At 39.7% G+C, this 11,683-nt stretch overlaps 1 protein-coding gene across 1 annotated transcript in view; it reads left to right on the plus strand.

Moving 5' to 3' along the window:
* Window positions 1-11,683, plus strand: part of LAMA3 (laminin subunit alpha 3) — a 130,540-nt gene that overhangs the window by 114,898 nt on the left and 3,959 nt on the right. The window contains exons 64-73 of the mRNA XM_079982598.1: window positions 1,154-1,273; window positions 1,606-1,727; window positions 2,403-2,523; window positions 2,839-2,979; window positions 3,088-3,218; window positions 5,030-5,161; window positions 6,297-6,441; window positions 8,183-8,346; window positions 9,222-9,411; window positions 10,246-10,386. Of these exons, the coding sequence (XP_079838724.1) occupies window positions 1,154-1,273; window positions 1,606-1,727; window positions 2,403-2,523; window positions 2,839-2,979; window positions 3,088-3,218; window positions 5,030-5,161; window positions 6,297-6,441; window positions 8,183-8,346; window positions 9,222-9,411; window positions 10,246-10,386 (1,407 nt within the window). The remainder of the gene's footprint in view (window positions 1-1,153; window positions 1,274-1,605; window positions 1,728-2,402; window positions 2,524-2,838; window positions 2,980-3,087; window positions 3,219-5,029; window positions 5,162-6,296; window positions 6,442-8,182; window positions 8,347-9,221; window positions 9,412-10,245; window positions 10,387-11,683) is intronic.

Raw genomic sequence — 11,683 nt, forward strand, 5'->3', positions numbered from 1 at the left:
TTCAATGATTATTGAGAAATCTGAGTTAACTAATTCTTCAGGCCAGGGCATAAGCTTAATCAATTGAAAGAAGACTATTCTTGACCCATTTAAAGCTTTGTATTATTCCAGCAAGGAATTCTGATGCCAGCAGGCACCATAGAAACATATGGCAGAAGTGGAAAGAATGGTTATACCCAATTACTTTGCCCACAGTCAAAAGACTTGAAGAAGTGAGGTTAGCAGGTGAAATGTTTTGAATGAAAGATTAGGAGAAATTACTGTAACAACCCCCAACCTAAATATTCAGCCTGTGATTTACTGTGTTCACTGCTTTGTGTTGTCTTCATATAGAAAAACGCTATATGCATTTTATAAATAAATAGAGTTGAGGCAAAAGTTTTGTGTCTGTCGGATCAAAGGAAATAGTACTTGAGTAAAAAAAATGTAGATGTGAATCAACTGAAAGAATGAATTATTCCTCAGGGCATAGTGATAAAATTTTATTTCAGAGTTGCCCTTCTGCTTTCTCTAACGTAGGCCACTTACGTAATAGTAGGACAGAACTGCAATAAGCAGAACAAAGTGCTCAGAGGAATGACTGTGTTTTCTTGGGCTTTTTAGTGGTACAACATATGAGCTCCTAACCTAGAAATGTATAATAAGGCTGTGGAACCTGCCATGGCAATCATACCAGCTCTGGCTAATCCAGAAACTCTATGCTTCCTGCCAATTGTAAGGCTGACGTTGCAGATTCCTGTTCTGTTCTGCATAAAGACATCTCTGAGGCCCGAACACACAATAATGGGGACCCAGAATCCTGAGGTTCCGAGTGCAAGCCTGAGTCCTTGAAACTAAGGTTACTTAGATGCCTAAAGAACCAAGCAGGCAGCCTGATTCAGAGAGCAGAAATGTGCAGTAGTTGGATCTAATATGGCTTTGATCACTGAAAAGAGGAGAGCAAGTAGAAGATGGCGAGTTATGGATTTCTGAAACGTGGCTCAGATTCAAATTCATCTGTACATTCAGCCACTAGAACTGGAAATGCACATTTTCTTTAAGACGTTGAGGCTGAAATTTTCAGGATTACTGCACAGAGTACTGCTAATTATGCCTAATTCAAATAAATGACTCTTTATAATATATTACACGACATATTATTTCTTAATTGCAGGACAAGTTCATTTGTTTGAGGATTGAAAAGGGCCAGCTGGTACTCAGGTATAAAGTTGATTCACAGCCTCCGAAAGAAGCAAAGAGCCAAGTGGTCATAAACAACGGAATGGATCAAATAGTAAGTTGTTGTTTTTTTAAAAAATGTAAAATAAATGAATATCCGACAATGTAATCACTTATGAATGATGTTATAAATTATGCGAATTCACACCATTTATAAAAGTTAACATTTCTGCTTAGCATCTTCTAGATGTTATGTCTTTTTTTCCTTCAAAGAACTTAGTTTTCTCACTTTTACTAGTTATTTAACTACCCAGTGGAACAACAGTTAGATTAACTTCTGAAGCATTATTTGTTTTAAAAACAAGTTGTGATGATATGAAATATATATATAAATTCCCTTGTTTCTTTGTAGGTTGGTTTAAAATCTGATTGCTTTATTCATTTCAGGTTCTTTTACTCATTGGCCCACGAATAGTTGCTTTCGGCAGACCTAGAGAACAAGTTAACATAAGTATGTTTCCGTTCAATTCATATTACCTCGGTGGAATCCCAGCCTCTATAAGAGAACGGTGAGTTACACTACAGATTACTCCTTAAGATTGTTGCGTTGTTTTATGGATGGAAGTCAGGCCTGCACAACTTGGGGTCCACTGAGCTGAATGATGTGACCTTCCAGGTGTTGTGGTATGACAGGGGGCGGATGTTTCTCCTGTGTTTAATGCCTAGTGTGAGCATTGTCAAATCACCTTGAATGCTACAAATACCTGGCGGCTGGGCTGTATTCAGCTTGGTAGGTTTCGTTTGTGCAGGCATGATTAACACAAAGCGGAGCCTTTCACTGAAAGACCTAGATGGTCCTTTCCCAGGTCTGGGTTGAACTGTAAGGCCTTAGTTTGTACCTCCAGTTCCAGTTCACAAACACAAAAGCTTACTATGTAGATACAAAAATATGCTTCACATAAGTTTCATGCCGGGTTGCACTTGTCATTCTGCCATTGTAATACTGCTCTCATGTGCATAGTGGGGGCCAGTGAATAGAGTGGCAGATTTGAGAGTGGGATACCCTTTTCTAACCAAGATATTTAATTAGTGATCTAGGGCAAGTCACAATCTCTTAGCAGCACTTACTGAATTACTCTGGAGATAACAAGTGGAAAGCAGTTTGTACATGAAATGAGACATTTGGAATCAATAATGGCAAATTTAAAGGCTATGTGGTATTTTTTCTTTCTTTGTGGAAACAGCTTTAATATATCAACACCTCCATTTCGTGGGTGCATGAAGAATGTAAAAACTTCTTTTGAATCTTCCCCTACCATCTCTGAGATGCTTGGTGTCAGCAAAAATTGTCCTGAAGACTGGAAGGTAATTTGCAGATTACAGCTTCCTTAGGTACTGGATACTAATCTATAGAGCTCAACATTGTTTAATCATAATGGCATTTCATTCATATAATGCATTTAAGACCAAAAAAAAAAAACAAAAAAACAAAACAAAACAACTTTGCAAAGTGAGGACTTTCACACCTCCCCAGAATATGATCTGTGAGCCCCACATTCCCATGGAGCCCATAATGTGAGATCCATTAATTCCACTTGATATATTAGATATATTAGCAAGGAAAGTAGGAATGACTCTTCTGAAAAAGGAAACCTATTTATTATCCATTTGTATTTTTAGCTTGTGAGAGCTGCGACTTTTTCTAAGAATGGAGTACTTGATTTGAGTGATGATGGTTTTCCATTTCCTAACGACTTCCAAATTGGATTTGGCTTTCATACATTGGCCCTTGATGGAACATTGCTATATTACAATTTACGGGTATGAGAGATATATCTTCTTTTGTTCTCCTATTCAGAGATAATCATATCTCCTTTTTTTGCCAAAGCTAAAACCTCAAAAATTAAATTTTGGTTTGTTTGTTTTTAGCCTGATGTGCTTACTGTGCTCCTGAGAAATGGCTTTGTCATCGTAAAGTTAGCTGATGAAGAAGGTCAGTCTAGCAAGAGATATGAAGATGGTTCAATGCATTATGTAACAGTGATGAAAGAGGGTGACACGTAAGTCCAACACTTTATGGGACAGAGTGAATGCTATGTTAGAGAAAAAATATGGGGCTGTATTGCTTGACTTGACATTTGATTATATAATATCTAGAAAGTTAAAACTGCATTAGGATTAATGCCAGCAGTTGATGTGGAACCTCAAAATAAACAGGAGACTTTTTTTGTATTTTCAAAGTCTTCACAGTTCCATTCTTGAATATTAGAGCATTTTCTGTGACAAAACGTAGACCCAGTTTATTTTTGTGTGTTCTGTATGCGCTTATCTCTGTGCTTGGTATGCCAGTTTCACAACCCACTCCTCTTCCATAGGGCATGATCAAGAGCTCTGCAGCTCTGCACATAAGAGTAGAATGGCTTTTCATACTCTTCCGTGAGACTTCATTGGCATTTCCCATTGTGTGCACTATGTGCTTCCCTCTCAGAGAACAGAATGAAGCAAATATTGTGCACACAGAGCTCTGCAAGCAGATTGAAACTGCTAGATCACAACTAGCATGTATAAATTGATCTCTTAGCTTTTCCAGGTTATAGTAAATACACAGATGCTGCTAACCTTTTGCCTCCACATCGTCTTTGTATGGACTTGCTCAAATATCTTCTTTTCATATCTGTTTTGATCTTTGCTAGCAACCTAGGAATCATGGCATTTTTAATTTTACATAAATCCACCTAATGGGGAAATTCTGTAATGTTGCTGCAATTGTGAAACCTGTGCCCACTGTTAATTTGGCTTGGTGAAGCAGAAGTTTCTATGATTAGATTCTGATGATGTGCATCTCATGTGACGATCATCACCGTGGTTAACCTGGTTAGTTGAACATTCAGTAGTTTGGCCATCACAAATATTGGCTTCTTACTCCATGAATACCAGCTTCTGGGAGGTAACCTGGCAGGAAATAACCCTATCCTATGACAACCAACTAGCTGCTTGAATTCTGTCTGTGTGAGCACTGCAGCAACAATCCAATTCATCAGCAATAATGTGTCAAATGTAATGGTTTGATTTCTAAGATAATGCTTATATGGAGTTTTAGAATCTGTATTGGATGCTCTCATTTAGTCACATGCGTATACATAGACTTCATGGGCCCTTTGGCTAGCCACAGAAAATGTTAGACTGTTAATGAGTGGTGTAGGTTTTGTGCAGCAGTGTGAAAACAAAGAGCAAAAGAGGCACCAACGTGGCCACATACTTCTGCATAAATTGTGCGGAATCTGATTCTACTCTGCTTAATCACGGTCACATGCAGAAAAGGGGAACCCTACTGCAGTCAGTCCAAATTTAATAAATACATGATTAATAAATAAATAAATAGACACTGGTGATTATATGCAACCCTTTTCCTTCCAAGTTGTAACAGGAGAACAAGGCTGTGCTTGAAGTCATAATTTACCAGCTCAGGGTATCATCTTTTGTGAATTCTAAATTAGTGTCCATTAGAAGCTGGACTTTTTTGGGTAGCAGCCTCAGTATTATAGAATGTCCTCCTTCTGGGGGCTCTCACTTGCCTATTTTTTGAGGCCGGCAAAAAAAATTGTTCTAGGCTTTTGAAAATGAGTTAACTAAGAATGTAACGCTGCAGGGGTGTGTGTGTGTGTGTGTGTACACACACACTGATCTGATTGGTTGGTTTTCTTTTCTTTTTTAAAAAATGTACTAGTAGTGCTTTATGCTGTAAACAGCTTTGTGAACAACTGTTAAAACGTACTGTACGAATGTTAAGCGGCTGATTAAATAAATGTTGGGATGACTTAATAGTTTTGCTCTCAAAATTTCACTCTAGGTTGTGTCTTTCTCATTCCAGGCTTAAGATGCTAGTTGATGATGTGCCTGAGTCAACAATAGTTGGAACCCTTGGAAGGAAAACAATGAGTCGGCCAATAGAGTTGGGTGGGAATGATTTTGAAGGATGCATTTCCAATGTCTTTATACAAAGGTAAACATATTGCACAAGAGCACAGACTGTTCCAATCCATTAATATGGTACTTTCTGCTCCTCACAAAACCAATGTTTACAATGAGCACAACAGAATCGTAATACGCTTTGGGCATATACTGAAAAAGTAGCAAGTAGTACCTGAAAAAGACAGTGCTGTATTGTGCAGGGTTTAGATCGCCCTTCCTCTGTGTTGACTGTACTGCTGGCATTTGCCATACTGCTTAGCTCATGGACTATCAGGAAATTGGTGCAGATTAGGCACACTGCAGCTTCCCAGTACAGCTTGCACTGCATCAGTTTATCAGAACCCACCCAAAATGTGCGGAGGTACAGTTGTGATACTTTTACACTTTCATAACTGTTTTGGTGTTGCTGAGTCCCAGAAAAATATTTCAGGGGCTGCAAACAGGAGGGGCAAAGTATATTTCTAGGTGGGCAAGTTGCTCTCTGAAAGAAAAATAACAGTATGTGTTAAGGACAGGGGTCCAGCAATGAAGAGGAGAGCAAGTTCCTCATTTAGAGGGGTGCTTGCCCCTCTTCCTCTGGTACCACCCATACTGAGCCCACCTGCTCATTTCTCTCAACTCAGGCTGCAATCTTTTACCCCCTGTAGACTTTAGCCCATGTAACCTATCCAGTGTATCACCTATTTTCTAACATAAATATTAGAGAACCTTTTGTTAAATCAGATTCCAGGTGGGAGTCCCTGTGAGAGAAAGTAATATTTTTGCACATCGCCCCTTAACAGAATAAGTAAGGAGCCACTTAAAAGAGAAGTATTATTGATAGGGCAAGGCAGAACATTCATCAATTCAACTAAGATTTACAAATTTATAGACGTTATTACCTATATTGTGGGTGCTTATTCTCAGCACAGCTGCATTCAGAACACTTTTCCCAAAGATGCATTCATTTTTCACTAATAAAGTAGTGCCAATAAAAATGCCACCTCCAAATGTGTCACCTCGTATACAAAACACAGTAGAGAGGCAAAGCATTTAGAGGGAAAACTAGGCTAAATTGATTTATTTGTACTGTCTTCCTAGAAAAAAGAATTTTTCCTAAGCATTTTACAAGCCTATCAGCTGGCTCCACTATGTGAAATATGTGCTTTCTCTTACATCTATTGCAGATCAGATCGGCTTCCTCAAGTTCAAAACCTAACTGATAACACTAAGAAGATTGATGTATCCTTAGGATCCTGTATGATAAAGAAACAACCCAAGCTGATGCTGCTGAAAGACCTGGATGATGTGGACCATCCAAGGTTTTTAAAGGTTGGGAGTTCAGCGTTCTGTAAAGAAAAGAAAAAGAAAAGAAAATACAAGTTTATGCAACAAGAAAACATAACTTCTGATTGTTGTGTTGTTTAATTATAGAACTATGTCTAGTTCTCTAGAAATAGAAATCAGGATTCCAAAATGCTTAGGAGCCTCCATGAGTACAGGAGGCGTCCTTGTTGCGAACAGTTACCCTTAAACACACAGAGGGCAATGGGGATGGGAGGTGAGCTTGTGCACCTCTCCTCTCTTTGCTTGTGCATTTAAGCCTTATAATGAAAGCCTGAATAGGGCAAGTGGTGATAGCAGAAGCATAATAAAAGAGAGCTCTGACTGAGAACAAACTCTGGGAAATGAGTTGGGTAAAGGAAGAAACCTATTTGGATACATTCAGTGATCATAGTCAACAAATAAGCCATGTGTAATTTTTTTGCTAATGTGCTTGAATTAGTATATACAGTACATGCTTTGAAAGAATAACAGTTGGTAATTACCATGGAAAGAACATACAGTTAGCTCACATCTTACGTGAGGGCTATTGTGCTTATGAGCAAAATTGCATAAAAGCAGAACAACCTCTAGAAAACGGGGGGTGGGGGCATTGCTGCATTTACCAGTGAGGTGTGAATGCAGCAAATGTAGTCTTCCTCCTCTGCTTCGTTGCTGGATGCTGCTTCATGGGATGATAAGGGGAAAAGTGATAGCCAGAAGAAGTACCGTATTTTTTGCTCCATAAGACGCACCTAGTTTTTAGAGGAGGAAAGGGGGAAACGCCCGATTTTGGGGGGATCAGCTCAGTTGTGCAGCTTCTTTTGCAAGGGGGAAAAGCCCTGTTTTTTTGAGGATCAGCTCAAAGTTGTTGAGCTTACTTTGCAAAGCGAAAAATTCCTGTTTTTATGGGGTTCACCTCACAGTTCCGCAGCTTCTTTAGGAAAGGAAAGGGAGCAGTTTCTACAGTTTCCAGACAGATAATCTAATCAGCCAGTCACATGTCGCTGAGGAAACAAACAGCCTCCGTCTGCAGAACATTCAACAATGGAGGCCTGGGCAAGGGGGCGGGGCCAGAAAGAGAGCCAGCGATCGACCACACATTCGCTCCATAAGACGCACAAAAATTTCCCCTTATTTTTTAGGAGGAAAAAAGTGTGTCTTATGGAGTGAAAAATATGGTGCTTGGCTGTAGTTCAGATCCAGAGGTGGGTTGCATGGGCTCATTTGGTGCTAGTGTTGCTTCCTTCATCAGGAGCATGGTGATTGGCAACTGCTACTCTCGTCTTTTGAGCTCATCATGGATTCCATTTTCTATAGATTCCAGTTCCCATCAGCTCCTTCTAGCATGACAAATGGTAAAGGCTGACAGGAATTGTGGTTCCCCATCCCTACTATAAAGGGAGTCACTTTTGAGTAAACATACATAGATTGCCAATCAGAAGAGGATGGATAATTTAATCAAGAACACCACACTGAGAGCGGAGAGGAATAGCATTTACTTTTGAAAACCTTGAAAACCTCAAGTTGTGACTCAATGATTTTTGAAACATAGTTCTAAAAATATCCTCAGATCTATGACAGATACCAGAGAGAAAAACAAGATGTCAATTTTCAGACACGACAAATGAGTGAATACACTCAATGATCTCAAGGAAATGCATAACCCTGAAAAATTATTAACCCCCAACCTTGTATTAGGTTATTCTTAAGAGGTGCCAGTACTAAATATTTACATTTTCTTTTCCAGAGGAAAAAAACCATTGCCTATTTGACAGATGGAAGTATGCAGCAAAACAACAAGGGTTGTCCTTTACATGCTCAGTTAAATTTTGTCACTGGAGCATATCATTTTGGCAATACTCCTGACACTCATTTGTTGTTTACAACATCTCAAGCATCATCAAGAGACAGGTAATGGGATTTGTTGTTGTTGTTCTCAACATTTTCAAAGCATCTAGAATTCCATGGAATATTTTCAGGCTGAGACATAGCTGTTGTCTGGCAAAGTAGACGAGGGCTGGGTCAAAGGCAGCAGACAAACAGGCTGGAGTTCAGACACTGGATGAGACAAACAAGGGCCAGAGAAACAATTGAAAGGCAGGCTGGTGGCTAGGCACCAGGTTGCTGGCGGGAGGAATGTAGTCAAAGACAGACCTGTGACAAGGCAGTTCTATTGTTCTGTTGGATGAATTGCTCAGACTGGGAAACACAACTTGGAGTAAGATTTATATACGGCAAGTCAAGTTACAGTTGGTTCCTTAAGTCACAAGGTCCCAACTGAACTGAAAATCAGCTTTTTCTGGCTCATGTCACCATATGCATGCTGCTGCAGAACTATGGAGATTTAAGTCAGTAATGCCCTCAGCTTGAGATCTGTCCCAGAGGAGCAGAGTAAGGCACCTGAGTTCTGTTGCCCGAGTCCCTGTCTCATGTCCCCATACATCATACAGGTACTTTCAGACTGGGTTCTTAAGAACATATTTTATCCCATATTGTAATAATAATGTAAATAAGGCAATGTGGCATTTGTTTGACTATTTATGTGACAATCAGTTCTGGGCTTGGATACAGCAATCCAGGTTCAAATATCTGGTTATACTTGGAGCTTATTGATGTCTTTGTGGTAAATTATATCCTTCATCAAAGAGTAATTGTGAGCACTGAAGAGAGAGGAACTTAGAAGCAACTGAATATTAATTTAATGAGAAATATAATAATATAACCATAGCATTTTCTGCTTCCGTATTGGTTAATCTTCTCTGAACTTAAAAAAAATGTAATTCAAGGTCCCATTTTGCTGTGGACGTTCGTACATCATCATCTAGAGGATTGATCTTCTTCATGGGAGACAAGCTGGGGAACAGCTACACAGCTCTTTTCCTTTCAAAAGGGCGTTTTGTGCTTTTACTTGCTGCTGATGGAAGGAAGATAAAAATCAAAAGCAAAGCTAAATACAATGACGGACAGTGGCATACTGTGAGTATGAAATCTGCCTAGGCTAAAGGACTCGGCCATTTAGTGCATAGGGCAGCCATTGTGACAGATCTCTAACTCTGAAGGAGGCAGCTTGTGGACAAAAGCTACCACTGCCATGATGGGAAGGAGAAGCAGCAAAGTCTAGTGATACAATTATTGTCCAAACCAGTGGCTCCCAATTGGTGGTCCATGGACCCCAGGGAATCTGCTTAACCTACATGAGAATTGTGTCATGGACCCGCTGCCGTAGACCCACAAAAACTACCACAGAGGTATCAATTTTTTCAAAAGTAGGGGGTCCATGTCTTGGCTTTTGAAAAACAGGGGGGCCGCAGTATTTAGCTAATTGGGAACCACTGGTCCAAACCACTTTATTTTCATGCCATCTGCTGAGGGTATCTGACTGGAACCCAATCCATGATTTGCCTCTCATTCCCCTCTCCTCCTGTGGCTGGTAAGTTCAGATCAATTTCTGGTGAAATTTAAAACACAGAGAATCTCTCATACTCTCCACATTAAGGAACTGCCAGATGACTACATGGCAGCAAATTACAGTTTATTTAACATCCACTCACGCATTACTGTCACCAACTGAAGTGTCCAGCCCTCATCATTGTGAATATATATTTCAGAATGTGTGGACAATGCCAGGTGAAGGTTAGTTATGTGTCCCCCATAGAATGCTACACTTCAAAATAGTTGAAAAAAGGCACAGTCCTGTTACTACTTAGCATGAAAAAAGCAGTTATGTGTTACTCCAAGATGACATTTAGCACTGCTTTATTTTTTTAACTTAGGTGTATTTGTTTAAGACTGTGCTTGTTTTCTGAAAAGGTGGTGTTCAGCAGAGCTGGAAAGAGAGTACGACTTGTTGTTGATGGTCTGAAAGCTCGGGAAGTAAACACAGAACCTTCCTTCTCTGCCATGACTGAGTCACCGATCTACCTAGGAGGGATTCCTTCATTGAAAATTCAGGTAAAAAGCTGATGTTTCAGTTGATGTGGACTTAGATGTGGTTGGCTCAAGGCAGGTAACATTTTATTTTTCCAGCTGCATAAAATCAGGGGTGGTTTCAGATGACCTGCTTATTCAGCATTCATCTTGATTTGTTTGTAGGCAGATTAGATGACAATACTTAATGAGCATTCATTCTAGTTCGTTAGCAAGGAGGTTAGTTTAGTTAATGCTAGTTTTCCAGTGCATTTTCCCTATACCTTCCTTATCATAAAAAATCCAATCTTTTGGGGAAGTGGGCTTGTTGCACAAGACATCCCAATCAGCTATAATGGCACAACCTGAATTTGCTGGTGTGTGTTTGAATGCCACCTGAAAATAGTGGCAGTCTAGTTCTCACACTAACATGAGTTTGACCAAACTGCAGGAGGCAGTGGAAGACAGGAGGGCCTGGCGTGCTCTGGTCCATGGGGTCATGAAGAGTCAGACATGACTAAACGACTAAACAACAACAAAGTTCTCACACGGAGTACTTCCAATCTGTGACAATTGCATTATTATTTTTACTACTTTATATTTTTAAGAGGGGAAAAAATCTCAAAGTGGTTTACAACACATTAAAACATAAAATTAAACAATCCAGAATAAAACATTACTGAAGAACTTTTAAAAAGTATACATTCAAAGCAACATAATTAACAGAAAACTAAAATATTATCTTGAATATTTAAAAATAAAACTTTACTAAAGGAAATCAAATACAAAATGCACTTTTAAAACAGCATAATTAACAAGTGAATAAAATATTATCAGAAGCATAGAACATCTCTGTTGCTGCCAGTTCTGCCAATGGTGGCTCATGGCAGGTGGTGGCTGTGGAAGCTCAGGTTCAGTGCTCTGGGTCTACACTAAGAGACAGCCAAGATGGTCTCTGGCCTCTTCAGCAGCCTCAGCTTTTGTAGCTGGAGTCAGTCAGGGCTCCACCCTCCCAGGCTAGGTAGAAAAGGCCTGCAAGGTAGGGAGCTGGTCTTCTAGGTCTCACAGCCAAGATGGTCACTGGCATGTCACCTTCCAACTTGACTCCCACTGAGAAATATGGATGCACAAGTTTCATTTTGCAACAACTAGAGGGCCACAGGTTCCTCACCAATGTTCTAGCCTGACCCTGATTCCTTTGTAAAGTTAGAATACATATAGCTCTAGAGATTTTGACATTTCAAGATAGCCTAAAAACTGCATTATCTATTTAGGCATCTGCTCCTAGGCCAGCCAGCATGGAGTGATGCATTGTTCAAGTAAATATTATCATAATCTGTGT

This window comes from Podarcis cretensis (genome assembly GCF_951804945.1).
Source record: "Podarcis cretensis genome assembly, chromosome: 7".
Classification (NCBI taxonomy): domain Eukaryota; kingdom Metazoa; phylum Chordata; class Lepidosauria; order Squamata; family Lacertidae; genus Podarcis; species Podarcis cretensis.